The following is a 14,989-nucleotide window of genomic DNA, read 5'->3' on the forward strand; positions in this document are numbered from 1 at the left end:
GATTCCGATTGATTTTCATCTTCCGCATTCAATTTTTATGATGCTTTGTGGTTCATTCTGTTTCAATTTCAGAGATCGTGTACAGCCATGGATTCGCGATTACGATAGCCTTCAGTCTTTCGCTGTTATCCTCATTTACATTCAGGTAGTTTTGTTTTACCTTCGTTTTCCCTCAATCAAGAACGTTTTTGTATGTAATTTGATGATATGAATGTGTGTATTGAAAAATGCAAGATTGGTTGCGCGTTATTGGGATCCTTGGGAGCATCGTACAATGGTGTGTCGCTTATAAATCTTGCGATTTCGTTGTTTGCGTTGGTTGCGATTGAGAGTAGTAGTCAGAGTCTTGGACGTACCTATGCTTTCCTTCTCTTTTGCTCTATATTGCTGGATATTTCTTGGTTCATTCTCTTCACTCGCGAAATTTGGTGAGTTGTTTGTTTTTCGTTTCTTTTATTTTTTATGCTGATGTTCTTGAACTTGTTGTAATATAGACTATAATTAAGAGCAATTGTTCAAGAATTTGATTGCCATGTATATGCATTTCATATTGTGCTATGGGTTAGAGATGACAGTGGCATTTCTGTTGATTGTATGAATGGATTATTGGAAACACGCTTGAAAACAGAATTGAACTTCCCAGTTCCAGTTATCTTGTTTGGTGTGTATATTAGAGTCGAAATTTCAAATATAAGCACAACTCCATGGCGTTGAAAATAGCTGCTTTGTTACTATTTTCTATTTTAGCCTATACTATGCCCTTAGAAAAGCAATTTCAAGTTCAAAAGTAAAAAAAAATAAAAAATTGTTGTGTAATATCAGTGTTGCTGAGTATCTCAACAAGTTTTGCTGTTAGCATATGCCAATGATGTGGTATGGTTGCACGATAATTTGATAACCATTATTCCTAGTATCCTTTGATCATCAATGGCAAGATGTTCTTTGGTTATTCGTGATTGGTGGATTTTCTTTATCTTCATAATGCACTCTAGCCACATCACTGCCAATGTTTTTTGCACCCCAGGACTTTTTATCAATATGAAGTAACTGTAGTATAGAGTGAACAGAATATAGAATATGTGCTCTTATGAACCAATTTTATAGAGTGAACAGAGTATAGAATGTTCACATAAACAATTTTCTATATTTGTATGAATCAAAGAAATGGTCATGACTGTATTTTGATTCTTATCTGATGAAAATCATTATGTGTGTTTGCAGGAATATTTCTTCAGACGGTTATGCAAAGTTTTTTATATTTTCTGTGAAACTTACCTTGGCTATGCAAATTGTTGGCTTTATAGTGAGGCTATCATCCTCATTGTTATGGATTCAAATTTATAGGCTGGGTGCATCCTACATGGACACAGCTTCTCGAGCAGCAGACTATGACTTACGAAGTAGTTTTTTGAGTCCTGCGACACCTGCAGTAGCGAGGCAATGCTCAAATTCCAATGAGATACTTGGCGGCTCTATATATGATCCGGCATACTACTCATCCCTGTTTGAAGATAATCAAGAAAACAAATCTACATGCGGGGTAGACTAATTTTATCATATAACTATATATGTTTATGTTTGCTTCAGTGATTAATTTCCGGTTGGTATTGTTAGGCGCTACACTTTGCAATTTTACCTGTAACCTATAAGGTACTGACATAGACGTGTATACTAGACATGACACTAACATGTTGACACTGGTAAAAATTTGAAGAAATTAATTAATTGAACGTAATCACATTTATTGGTGTCGGACACTGACAGGCGTCACACACCAGACACGCCTTCCATCGGAACTGTCGTGCTATATAGACCGGACCACTCTACAGGGAGGCAAAATTTTCAGCTCTGGTATCTCAAATGTATCAGTACCCTAACTTGTTGGCAGTTATATTCAGTATTGGATTAAATCTTGTTGCAAAATCCAGTGGTCAATAAAGTGCCAACAGGGACACAGCAGACTTTTCAAAAGTATTAATATTGTTTTCTCTAATAATAAGAAAATAACTGTATAGGAGTTATTCTTGGTCCTGAGGTAAGTTGTGGAAAACTAACCTAGAAGCGAGTTTTGGTTAAGAAGTGTATGGTTATGGATCTTCTCTACTGGGTAAATGAATAAAGATAGATGAAACTGGTAATAGAGTCCTGTATAACCTGTAGTTACCACTCTACCTCTTTTGAAAACCCTGTAAGTTTTATTGGAAATACATTGATGACAAGGACAAGGAAGTAAAAAAAGCTTTATCGAGGACATTAAGTTTTACGGTGACCCTTAGGTTTCTAGTTCTCATCATTGGGATTTGAATTACACCTATTCCAAAAAAGGATAAAAGTTTTGCCTGATTTGTCAAACCAATCAATTTTTACTCATTCCCCAGCTTGTTAGTCACATGTTATGCAATCAAGTGATGAAGTTTCACACTTTTTTCTTGATGCCGCGAGGAGCGCTCTGCTTATAGGTATCATGTTTCAAAGGGACTGAAAGGAGCACCCAACTCCTTCCAACAGTTTTAGGTTTCCCACATAAAGGGTTTGATATCTCTCGTAATTTTTTTCTAGGAACCTTCATTATAGTTATTTAATTTAATATTTTATTCATTTTCTTACTGTTCTGATAAACTTCATTCGGCTTTATCTATTTCATTTGTTTGGTTGTTTCTAGACGCCCTATCATGACAATGCCCAGAATGGGTCAACATCAGCCACTGGAATTTCTCAGAAGATATCCACCGAGAGATCTTTTCAGGCTGTGGATGTAGGTATTTTCTTACTACATACCCTTTTGTAGTCTACTCAATTTTTGCAGTACTGTCAATCTATTACTTTGCCTAGAACCTCTTTTACCCTGATCTCATATAAAAAATTTACTGAGAATTTTGATCTATTACACACTCTACTGAATGACACTGATGGATGTCAACTGTGACATGTTATTCATTTATGCTGTTTTTATAAAAAAAAAAAAACTTAAACTGTCGTTACTTTAGATGTTTGTCGTAATCATAGCGTGTTCGGGGTTATACTCTGATATACTTTAAGAAGAAAAGTTTACTAAGTGCAATTTTATCATGCCTAGCAGGGACCGGCTATGTGTAAATTGTGAAACAACTTATACTTTCAGTTATGCTTTTATTCCAACGACTTTTCTTGTGTTCTAGTTTATTTTGGAGTTTCCACATATTGGATTCTAGGTCATATTTTTAAGGGCTTAAGTGATTTCCTTCAATTGAAAGTTGATTTAAGGCAAAATTAGTCAATTGTCTTCTTTATATGGTCTTTTTGATGGGGAGTTATGTTTACGTTTATGTTCTAGTTTTCCTAGTAATCTTATGTGCATTAATAACAACTCACTGCCAACTTGCCAAGGCTTTCAGATGTCTTTTCCTAGAGTACTCTCTTAGTAATCCTATGATTGTCTTTACTTCATTTTTTTGTTTTATTAATTTTCAACAATCAGTATGACTGCTGACTGGTGCAAGCCTGGTCCCGAGGACATTGCAATTTACCATCACCTTGGTTTCCTGTTACTTCTACCTTGACCCTGATATTGCTCTTCAGAATAGTTAATAGCCTATCCTTGACTTCATTATTTTAGACATGATTCCTATCGAGACTGGTGTCAGACTATGATTAGATTTGGTTAGGTGTCTGCCCCTTAAGTTCTTGTTCACTCAATCAAGAATGACGAAGCATGAAATTGGAAGAAAAAAAAGTTAACTAAATGAGGATAATATAAATGGAATGACCTCTGAAATTATTCGATGTGCAAGATTGCACTATGCCATTCTTTGTAGTGTTGTTTGCTGGTACCGTATATCTATTGTGTATAAATACAGTTTCAATAGAATAAGATCATCCCTTCGTATTTCTCACATTTGTTTCTTACTTAAAAGTTGATGGCATGTCCAGTCATCTACCGACATTTTTACCCACCCAAATCAGAGCTGTCTAGTTGGTAACTTGTGTGTTTTTATCCTTGCAGGAAGAGAATGTATAAATCACAAGATGGAACTTGCTTAAAATAGAGACCGAAATGCATTACTTTCACTTCTGTATTGATATGCAGCAGCTTGGGAGTGGGTATTGTATCATAGGCATCTGTTGACAAACTTCTCATTGTAAATGTTTTGGCACAAAAGATAGGCATGCCACTGGTGCATTCTACGACGAAAATGACATCCAAGGTCTTTCCTTCAATCCAATATGTGGAAACTCCAAAATATTTGATGACCACTGCCTATCTAATATGTCCAAAGTTGAGCTTAAGAAACCAATATATACGTTTTTGACAGATCTGCATACGAGCAAGCAGTTTGGAATGCTGCATGTAGGTGGAAAATATGCCTAGAATTTGTTCCGGGGTTTTTCTTGCCTTTTTTTTCTGCAGTAATTTTAGGAGTCTAGTTAGTGAATCCATAGTCAAGAGGGGGGCTTTTTTTCATTTTTTCATTTTTTAGAACTATACCATGAGGATATATATGGATATTAAAGGTGCTATGAAATCAGTTAGTGTTCATATTGAATTGAATAGCAAGCGTAGTAATTTTGAATATGTTACATTTACTAGTCAATACAAACATTGATTTTGAGGATAAAATAAAAATAAGGGTAAAATCTGCACTGACAAATTCAAAGTCCTTTAACTTAATATTTCATGTCGGATTAAGTTTCAACAGAGATTTGATATTTGACAGTATTGCATAAGCAGTGGTTGTTTTAGTAGTCATCACCTAGGTCACTACTTGATTCACACATTTTCTATTATTATTAAGGCTTAAGTCTTTCATCAAAGAAGTTAAGCACTCAAATATCAAGCACTATTCGTTGCTTATGAAAAGGGCAAAGCAGGCGCTCACTTTTAGGCTTTAGGCTATGCCGGAAAACAAAGAAAACAAGCGTTGGCACTTTTTGTTTGAAGCTGACGATCCAAGTTGACGAGCTAGCTTGCTTTCACTTTCAGGCGGTGTTAACGTTACATAACTATAGGATTGTAAAACATATATGAAAATATTTCAATTTATTTTCTAAAATGCAGGAAATTCGTTTCGTAACTATAGGATTGTAAAATATATATGAAAATATTTCAATTTATTCTCTAAAATGCCGGTAGGATTGTAAAATATATATGAAAATATTTCAATTTATTCTCTAAAATGCCGGAAATTTACCAGAAACCATAAACATAATTAAACATGAAACCATAAACATAATCATTAATTCGGCAAAATAATCATACACTTCGGAATCAAGACGTAAATTGCATTAATTCGGCAAAATAAGCAAAAGCCAAAAGCTGGCCGTATTAGTACCAAAAGATTCATACATGATCTCAAAAATGAAGAGTTCATAACTTGTCTCAACAATAATAAGGATACGGGGATATGCAGAGACGTGTAAAATAGGGGAAACCCCAATAACAGCATCTAATTGATGGTTTGCATCCAACGTAGATTGGAGATGGTATAATATATGAGTTCATTATTTCCCATCATAAAAATATGTTGCCAAAAAACAGATAAATACTTAATTTTGTGGGATCATTTCACGGTCAAGATTTTGATGATTGATGCAGTGCCCACACGATGCAGAACCACAACAGAATCCCCGTTAACACAGAGCCCCTTTGTCTTGGCACATTGAAGGGCAAATTCTATTGCATCTTCTGTTGTTTCAGCATGAGAAGCTCTAGCAGAGGCTGCACTTAGTATTGGAATCAATCCTCGGAATATCAAACTATGTCTTGCAGGGGACTCATCACTGCATGACCAATCAAAGGTATCAGTCGTAAGCTCGGGAACGACGACAGAAAGAATTGGTGTGCCTGGCCGGTATTTAGCCACCAACTTTGCAGTAGTCCCTCCTCGAGTTAAAACCAATATGAGAGCTGCTCTAGCTGAGTTGGCTGTTCTAACAGCAGAAGAAGCTAGACTCTCTAATGGACTCATAGGCACTGGTGAGTGCTGCATTATCCTTTTAAATACGTCTCCATAGTCAAGGGTGCTTTCAGCTTCAACACATATTTTAGCCATAGTTCGAACAGCAAGTTCTGGATAAGCTCCAGCAGCTGTCTCACCACTAAGCATCACACAGTCTGTTCCATCCAGAACTGCATTGGCAACATCAGTAGCTTCAGCTCTGGTTGGCCTGGGAGATTTGATCATTGATTCCAACATCTGGGTTGCAGTAACAACCGGCTTTCCTTGGATATTGCACTTATAAATCATCACTTTCTGTGCGAGAAAGATCTTCTCTATTGGAATTTCCATTCCAAGGTCACCTCGTGCCACCATAAATGCATCTGAATTTGCAAGGATATCATCGAAGTTTGCAACCCCTTCTTGGTTTTCAACCTGCCATATTCATTTTGAATTAACAGAAAAAAAGTAACTAGTTGTTAAACATAAGACGCACCCGAGATAGCAAGTATCAGTATGAACTCAAAATATAGTTTTCTTTTAAGAGCATCCAAAATATTGTTAGATGACGTCCAATAGCATACATCAATGCAGTTGCAATAAACATATCTATGATATCATGTGATCATGTATATTTCAGAACTCTTAAAAACATTTTTAAACTAATCAAAAATCACATATCATTTCCATGAAATAAAACCAGAAATCCTTAATATACCATATTGACATACCTTTGACATGAGAAGAATGTTCTTAGCATGTTTTCCTAGCAACTTCCGAACTTGCACCAGATCAGAACCTTTTCGAACGAAAGAAAGCGCAATCATGTCGATTTTATTGGGAACTCCCCAAACCATTATATCTTCCTTGTCTTTCTCAGTCAAAGTTGGGAGATCCACTACAACTCCAGGCAGATTAACATTCTTTCTCTCTCCTAGAACAGCAGAATTCTCACAACGGCATTGAACCAAACCCTGTTCTTTGTCACATGATAAAACTGTAAATGATATGGTTCCATCTGCGCAGAGTATGACACTCCCGGGCTTCACATCATGAGCCAACTTTTTGTAGCTCATACTGATCGTATTCTCATCACCCTTTAAGCTATAGTCAGTTGAAATAGTTATCTCATGGCCTAGTTTCAGTTGGATAGGCTTGCCATCCTTGAGAAATCCAGTTCGAATCTCAGGCCCCTGCAGGAGTGTAAGTAAGTAAATACATAAAAAGAAAGGTACACGATGAAGGAACTTAAATATAGAGCATTGATGCGTCTTTTACTTGAATTTAATACTAGTTATCCATGTGATTGAAAAGAAGATTATTTCTTTTCACTTTTTATTTGATTAGAAACTTATAACACCTCCAATGGTGAGCACTATTAAATTGTTCTTTAACTTCATCTTTATGAGCCCTACTATACTAGATCAGTTATAAGAACCTTAAAAAATTTCCACTCCATCAATACACCTATTTAAGAATTTCAAACGAGTCCCACAAGTCACCCTACATCTTCTACAATGAATTCTAATATGTGGCATTCATCTCCTCTCCCTAAAATGACAAATGATCATCAAAAATAGATTCTTCACTTTAAGATTAAAAATTTAGTAACAACCAGGAATTTGAGATGCTCTAGTATTACTAGTAGTATGGCATAGAGCAGTAATAGATTTACAACCATTTAAATCTATTAGAATTGACTTATTTGAGCTTTAATAAATAAGCAGAGTTATCAATCCCAAATAGTGAAGCAGAGCAAATAGCGGGATAAACACTACTTGATTATTTTTCGGACTAATTATATGAATAATAACTATAAAACATATTTTTAATGAAAAAACTATATGAATAACACAACACCATAAAAGATTCATTAATCAAATATCAAAGCACAAGGCTTAATAAGAAAGTCTTAATCAAATTCAACAAGTATTAATCAAATTGAAAAGATCATATCTTATATTAGAATTAAAACAAACATAGAAGAAGATGCAGTCATTGTCTACAAATAAAATAAGAAAACATAGGAATAGAGTTATTAAATTATTATTACTTTAAAAATTTTGAAAATCAGAAGAAGACAGTATGAAGGGTAAAGAAAAGCAAAGAAGAGAAAAAATAGAGGACGATGAGAAGAGTAAAGAAAAAAGAAAGAAGAACATAGAGGGATCGGCGAGTGAGAAGACGAAAGAGAGTTTTCTAAGTTAAGGGTGGAAGTGATGAGAACCGAGGGAAAACGCGTGAGGAAGTGAGAAGACGAATCCTTTGATTTCTAAGTCAGGGCAAACTGGGCGACATACCAGAAAAATTCTTCCAGCGTTTATTTCTTTTAAAGATAAATATGGTTTTTCGCACTCAAAACAGACAGTGGACTGAAATCCACTCCGGACAGGGAAACGCCCCGCTCCTGGATCCGCTCCAATCCAAAAAGCAGCCACTATCTCAACCCGAGACCACCGCTCCACGCCCACGCCGCTATTCCCGGGGATTGATAACTCTGTCTATAGATCTCACACAATCTTGTTAGACTGTTTAGAAAAGTATAAGAAACAAATTAAAACACGTCTATAAGCTATTTTCGGCTTATTTCCATAAACTCCGGAAGATAGCTTATAAAAACAGCTTATAGCTTATATGCAAACAATTTGACTTTATTTTATCTTTTTATACAAGTCAAGACCTAATCTTATCGTTCAGCCATGTACGGTTTGTAAGGTCACTATTAACAGCTTAAATTTGATCTTATCCAAACATGTCTAGAGATCAAGTAGCAACTATCTTAAGTTCATTATCTTACTCTATTGAAATCAGAAACATTAACGGTTATCAAAGGAAACTCAAGATGTATAATAAATAAAATAGAAGTAAGTATCGTGCCTTGGTGTCGAGCATGACGGCGCAGAGAATACCGGTGTTCTCCATGGCGGCTCTAAGATTATCTAGGGTTTCCTGATGGTACTCGTGGGAGCCATGGGAGAAGTTGAAGCGAGCGACGTTCATACCTGCTCGCAAAAGCTTCTCAACCATCGGAACAGACCTAGATGCAGGTCCGAGCGTGCACACGATCTTGGTTTTGGGTTTGGTTTCTGCTACAACCGTCGACATCGTAGATCGGAGAATTTCTTGTTTTGCCTTTGTTGAGTTTTGTTACGGCTTTCTTTGACTCTCAGATAGAAATAGAATAGAATAGAAATGGTTTTTATATTCTATAAGAGAGTCTCACGCCAACTACGTGTTTTCAACCAAAGTATCTTTTCTTGACCAGGAATCAACCATGGTACATTAACTGTCATTTTTTTAAAAAAGAAATATCTTGTGTTAATTTTTTAAAATATGTTTACTATTTTTTGTTTTATTTATTTATTTATTTATACATATAATTTGCATCATTGTTAAAGTTATCATTGATTTATTTATATTTATAATAAGATAATGGCTAGCGTGGAATGCAGTAGATGCTCCACACGTTTCAATTTTAAAATAATGTTTTAAGATTTTTGGATTTTATTGATTTTTAATCTAATAATGCATTATCACCGCTTACAATTATAATATTACCATCTCTCAATTATTGTACTGAAATAGAGAAGGCAATGACAGGCTATAGGTAAGATACTATAGTACTGATCTTCATGCTTGCAGTTGAAATAAATTTCAGTATTTGAGTTTATTTTTGTTTGGGTAACAACTTTAGCACCCATATTCGTGACCTCGAGATATGTAAGTATCCATGGATGTATCTGTTATTCGCATTTTTAATAAAAAATAAATATATTAATTATAAAATATTATATTATTTTAAATTTTTAATAATATTTAAATATTCTCAAAAAAATTATTGTTAAATTATGAAATAAATGAATACTTGTGTTACATATGTAATGATTTAACATTGATGTATTTTTGAAAATTGATAGACATTTATTTTAATATAATAATATAAATTAAAATATATAAATATATATTATGTGGGTATGGGACATGTTAGGTACTAAGCTGTCTCATACCCGCACTCATACCCACTTATTTAAGTGGGTAATTATCTGAGACCATGTCCGTACCCATTTATGTGGGTTTTTACCCTATCTATTGTGGGTATTTTTGTGGATACCCACTAGGGATGGGCCAAATTGTCATCTCTATACTGGAAACCAATCCCCAACCTCTCCTTCTAGTAAGAAATATGTTTTAAGTCCGCCCAAGGCTTAATTAAAAAAAGTCAAATCATTAGTTCAAGATCATTCCGTTAAAATGAAGAATGTGTAGTTTGCAAGATTCCACATTTAATCTAGGCTAAAGATTTCTGACAACCGCTCGATATCCTCCAACGGTCTTTCACATTTTAAGTCGTGAATCATAGATATATGATAATATGAACCAACTTTCATATATAAGGTGTCTCACGTCAAGAAAAATGTATGATTCAATTCATTCTTACTTACCCATTACTCCTTATTCTCACAAGGATTTTTGAAGAGACTTTGTAACTGGATACTTGTTTATCCGATTGGTAAAAGTGTGAAGCCAATGAAGTTCTCCCTCAATCTAGGATCTCTCGAAAGAGGAATATTAATTGTAGCAACGATGTCATGGGGACGAAAAATCACTTTCGAAGGAGGGGTATTTTATGACCTTTATTTTAATGACCATGTCTCCTCCTGGATCCGGTGAGTGATCTTTTGTGGATTTAGCCTATCATGACCATTCCTTCATTTCCTCTTAGATATAGGTCTAGGAAATGTAGGCATGTAACGATGGTGAGGACCTAGAATTGTGAGCTGGAATGGAGAATGCCACCTATTTGTGATATGTTGTCGCATGTTGGTGTGTGTCATGTTTCTTAATTAGAAGCCATTGAAGTTCATGTTTTCCATTCTCAATGTGACTTAAACACTCGCCTTAGGCGACAATGACCTAGAATTGTTATTAAAACGCATCCAAGAGGTTTTAAAAGGGGAGGATTGTCTCTTGCCTTCTTGTAGAAAGAGAAACCTTTAGAATTCCTAAAATGCATAAAAGAACCACTTAATTTTGTGGATGATTCAAAGGTGTTATGGCAGATGATGATCGCAAGTGGTTATGTCGTTGACTTGATTAAGATATGGGTTTATGATAATGGTGGTCTCAATGTGTCAGCCTTGTCTCGTGTTGGCCATGGATCTTAGAGCAAAAGAGTGATAAAATTGTTTAGTTCATTACCCGCAAATGTATCCACTAATCCTTACTAGACTTAGATACACAATCTATGGGAGAGATAAGTGGTTGAGGATATTGACTACCTGTTACCCTTGGTTTTCGACTTACCAACAAATGGGCAACTGGGGCTCAAAATTGGTAATTGGGCCTCAATCTGGTAAAAAGGCCCTAAATTGGTAATTGGGCCTCAATTAAATAATTACATTGCCATTTGGGTCGAAGTGGTTCGACTAAGTAATGCTTAGTAGTCGAAGCTGTTCGACTAGAAAGATGATCAGAGGCTTCAGCGTTCGATCAGAAGTATGCGAAGACTTAAGAATTTTGCTGCAGAAATTGAAGTGGAAGTCGAGAGGTATTAGAAGTTAAGAGGCAGTTTCAAGCAGTTTTCTGGCAGTTCTTACAGGACGCATGGAGGTCTCACAATTGAAGATATTGCATGTCGAAGACACGTGTTGACTGATAACCAGTCGACCGTTAGTAGTAGTTATTTTATTTTTACTATTTAAGCAAGTTCCATAGGAATAGTTAGAGGTCCGCATTTTCTACATAAACACAAGTAAACTCAAATCTCTGTGCAAAAATGAGTAACGAGTGCAACTTTGGAATGTACGTATGCGTACCAGTTTAATTAATGCAATCATTTTACGTTATATCTCATCTTTCAGTGCACATTTACTGCTTTTTTATTGCTTTGATTTACTTTAAAGCCTTTAATTTCAGTGTTTACTTTTATTTTAAAGTTACTGTTGCATTTAATACAAACCAGATACACATAATATAACAAAATAAAGCAATTAGTCCTAGAGTATTCTAGTTGATTCCGCAAAAGTAACCTTTAAAAAGGAAACTAGCGCTTGTTTACCATTTTTTCTGGGTAAACAAATTGGCACGCCCAGTGGGACCCGTCAATTGCTGTTTGTTTTATATTTGTTAGTACAATAGTTATGTATGATATTAAGAAGTGGTCGGAAATTAACTAACATGGCTGAAGTTAATACAAATAATTCTGATCTTTCTGGAAATCAAGGAGGTGTTCTAACCGGAGCAACACCGCAAAATGCCGCAGATTCATCCCCAGTGGGAACAACAAATACTGGTGGATCGACGGCAGCAATAATGGTATCATCACCAACGAATGTACGGTCACCGTTGAATCCATTACGACCGCCGTTTCATGGAATGATGCCTCCACCAGGTTTTAACCCTCAGTTTGGAATGCCCACGTCTATGATGCAAGGTTTGCATACAAATCCTTCATTATATTCTGACAGCATGATGGCTACAAGCACATCAAATCCAGGGGGTCGACCTATAGGCATAGGATATAATCACCAGGTTTTGCCATCTTTAAGTACTACGTCAATGTTGTCAATTCGACAACAAATGGACGAAAGTAATCATGAAATGGTGAATGCCCTTACTCAACAAATGGGAACTGTTTTTACTCCCATGATAAATAACACGAATCAAAGTTATGAAATATTGGCGGGACAAATGGCCAGAATTGCAGATTTCTTTGGAGCGCCCCCACAACCAAACCTTTCGACTACTCAAGGGTCGAATGTGAGAGGGGTCGAACCTATAGGACAAGGAGATCAAATTGGGCCAGAGATCCCTAGAATAGTACAAAGGCATCAAGATGCTGACCAGGTTCTTAGGAACATCCAGCAAGATGTCAATATTGGACACAATAATATCTCTAATGTAGTTGAACAAATTTTAGTTCAGAATGGAATAAATGTAGGTTTGCATAGACCAAATTTCGTTTCCCCGTTGTCAGAATATGTAAGGCAAACAGAATTGCCTAGGGGGTGGAAAGTCCCAAAATTCACCAAATTTGTTGGTGAGACTGGCGAGTCGACGGTCGAACATATTGCTAGGTTCTAGACAGAGGCTGGAGAAATAGCGAACAATGAAAATCTAAAGATGAAGTATTTTCCAAGTTCTTTAACGAAAAATGCATTTACTTGGTTCACGACCTTATCTCCCCAATCTTTGTTCTCATGGAACCAATTAGAACGATTGTTTCATGAACAATTTTATATGGGACAGTCGAAAATCAGCTTGAAAGAATTAGCTGGAGTTAGACGAAAGGGTACAGAACCAGTCGATGACTATCTAAACCATTTTAGGTTACTGAAAGCTAGATGTTTTACACAAATTCCTGAACATGAGTTAGTCGAAATGGCTGCAGGTGGGTTAGATTATTCCATATGGAAGAAATTAGACACCCAACATTTGAGAGATATGGCACAACTGGCAGATAGAGTACGCCAGGTCGAAAGGCTAAAAGCTGAAAAAGCCATAGCTAGTAAATATCATAAGAAAGAAAAAATAGCTTATGTTACTACAAGTGAGTTCGACTCTAATAGCAACAGTGAATACGAAGAGGGAGAGGTCAACGTGGCTGAATTAAAGCCAGGGCCACCATATATCTGTAAATTGCTTAAACCTTCAAAAGATAAAAATCTGGTTGAAAGTAAGAATGAAAAATTTTCTAGTAAAACGTATTCATTTGATATAACAAAATGTGATGAAATATTTGATTTGTTGGTTTCTGATGGGCAAATCATAGTACCCCCGGGACTTAAAAATCCTCCTCTTGAACAAAAGAAAAAAAAAGGATTTTGTAAATTTCATAATTTCTTGGGTCATAAAACTTCTCAATGTGTCCTTTTCAGGGATTTAGTGCAAAAAGCTTTGAAAGAAGGAAGGTTACAGTTTGGAGAAAAGCCAAAGTCATCAATGCAAGTTGATACTGATCCTTTGCAAGTCGAAGAGGCTCACTATACTGAGCTTGCTGATGTGATGATGGTCGAGACTACTGATGGTTTCGTTAGAAAGCAAAACGGCGCTACTGATGGCAAAGTTTTGAACATGGTTTATCCTGAACCAAAAGAAAGTCTTTTGAAATTCCTTGAGAGATGCCACAATAACAACTCCCAAGTTGGATTATGCCCAAGGTGTGATGCTGTTTTCAATGTCGATGCTGCAAAACAAAGTGAGGTTCGACCCTCGTCGAGGCAAGAATCGTCAATTCATGTATACGGGAGAAAACAGTGGTCGAAGGGCTGGAGAATACAGGAAGATGTTTGAAAAACCAAGGACTTTCCGTCCCAAGACGGATGTCCCTGAAGACAAATGGGTGAAACCCATTAACTTCAGAGGTAAACGTCCAGAATGGCAGATTCAAGGCGATGGAACCAATGCTTAAGGTTCTTGGACTGATAGTGGATCTAAAAGAAAAGATTACATATCTCCAAACTACAAAGGAAAGAACCCCATGACTCGAACGCAGTGGAGACGTTACCAAAGAAGCCACAAGAATGGACAAGAAGGTTCGAAAATGGTGCAGGCAGGATTTTCTCACTACCAGTCAAAACCTTTTCACAGGAAGTTGACTGAAGAACAGGCTAAAATAGCAAATGAAAGATTAGCTGCTGGGATGATCCTAGGAAAGAAGCTCATCAAAGAACTAGTTGATGATGATGCTCCGGCTCTCAATACGGGGAAAGAGCCTGAATATTCTCCACTGTCATACGAAGAGGTCGACGACAACTTTGACATAGAGTCAGATGAGTTGCTAATCGACTGTGGAATTGTCTCTGTACTTCCAGCAGAGTTCGACAGAGTATCTGAGGTATCTGAGAATGAAGATGATTTTCTTCCTGACGAGAATGTGGAAGAAACACCTGTCTGTTACTATGTAATGGGAAAAGGGGTGGTAGAAGAGCAAAAGGCTGTGTTCGAGAGGCCAGGTCGAGGAATGATGTATCATTTGAAGCCTTTATTCATAAGGGCGAAAGTGGATGGTGTTCCAATAAACAAAGTGTTTGTCGATGGTGGGGCTGTTGTAAACTTAATGCCCTATTCTTCAC

At 36.3% G+C, this 14,989-nt stretch overlaps 2 protein-coding genes across 3 annotated transcripts; one reads left to right on the forward strand and one right to left on the reverse strand.

Annotated features, from left to right (window-relative positions):
- Positions 1-6: 6 nt before the first annotated feature.
- On the forward strand, positions 7-4,642 carry LOC131633629 (uncharacterized). 2 transcript variants are annotated; one of them, XM_058904327.1, is made up of 5 exons: positions 7-145; positions 235-428; positions 1,222-1,540; positions 2,663-2,755; positions 3,983-4,642. In XM_058904327.1, the coding sequence occupies exons 1-5, from the start codon at positions 38-40 to the stop codon at positions 3,995-3,997; spliced, it is 729 nt and encodes a 242-aa protein (XP_058760310.1). In that variant the 5' UTR covers positions 7-37; the 3' UTR covers positions 3,998-4,642. The 2 variants fall into 2 exon arrangements, with proteins under 2 accessions (XP_058760310.1, XP_058760309.1); XM_058904326.1 differs by having other exon boundaries at positions 2,663-2,759; positions 3,983-4,639.
- Positions 4,643-5,238: 596 nt separating this feature from the next.
- Positions 5,239-9,100, reverse strand: LOC131633627 (pyruvate kinase, cytosolic isozyme-like). The gene is made up of 3 exons (XM_058904324.1): positions 8,793-9,100; positions 6,647-7,108; positions 5,239-6,350 (listed from the first exon to the last, which is right to left on the reverse strand). The coding sequence occupies exons 1-3, from the start codon at positions 9,018-9,020 to the stop codon at positions 5,538-5,540; spliced, it is 1,503 nt and encodes a 500-aa protein (XP_058760307.1). The 5' UTR covers positions 9,021-9,100; the 3' UTR covers positions 5,239-5,537.
- Between the last annotated feature and the right edge of the window lie 5,889 nt (positions 9,101-14,989).

The sequence above is a fragment of the Vicia villosa genome, unplaced genomic scaffold (genome assembly GCF_029867415.1).
Source record: "Vicia villosa cultivar HV-30 ecotype Madison, WI unplaced genomic scaffold, Vvil1.0 ctg.001151F_1_1_2_unsc, whole genome shotgun sequence".
NCBI classification, from domain to species: Eukaryota; Viridiplantae; Streptophyta; class Magnoliopsida; order Fabales; family Fabaceae; genus Vicia; species Vicia villosa.

Bases quoted from the DNA above. Each gene is read 5' to 3' on its own strand.
- LOC131633629 (XM_058904326.1), top strand. From the start codon at position 38: ATGATGCTTTGTGGTTCATTCTGTTTCAATTTCAGAGATCGTGTACAG. The intron at 146-234 runs GTAGTTTTGTTT...GAAAAATGCAAG, and splicing joins TTATCCTCATTTACATTCAG to ATTGGTTGCGCGTTATTGGG. The intron at 2,760-3,982 runs GTATTTTCTTAC...TTATCCTTGCAG, and splicing joins TTTTCAGGCTGTGGATGTAG to GAAGAGAATGTATAAATCAC.
- LOC131633627 (XM_058904324.1), bottom strand. From the start codon at position 9,020: ATGTCGACGGTTGTAGCAGAAACCAAACCCAAAACCAAGATCGTGTGC. The intron at 7,109-8,792 runs GCACGATACTTA...ACACTCCTGCAG, and splicing joins CCGTCATGCTCGACACCAAG to GGGCCTGAGATTCGAACTGG. The intron at 6,351-6,646 runs GTATGTCAATAT...TGAATATGGCAG, and splicing joins ACATTCTTCTCATGTCAAAG to GTTGAAAACCAAGAAGGGGT.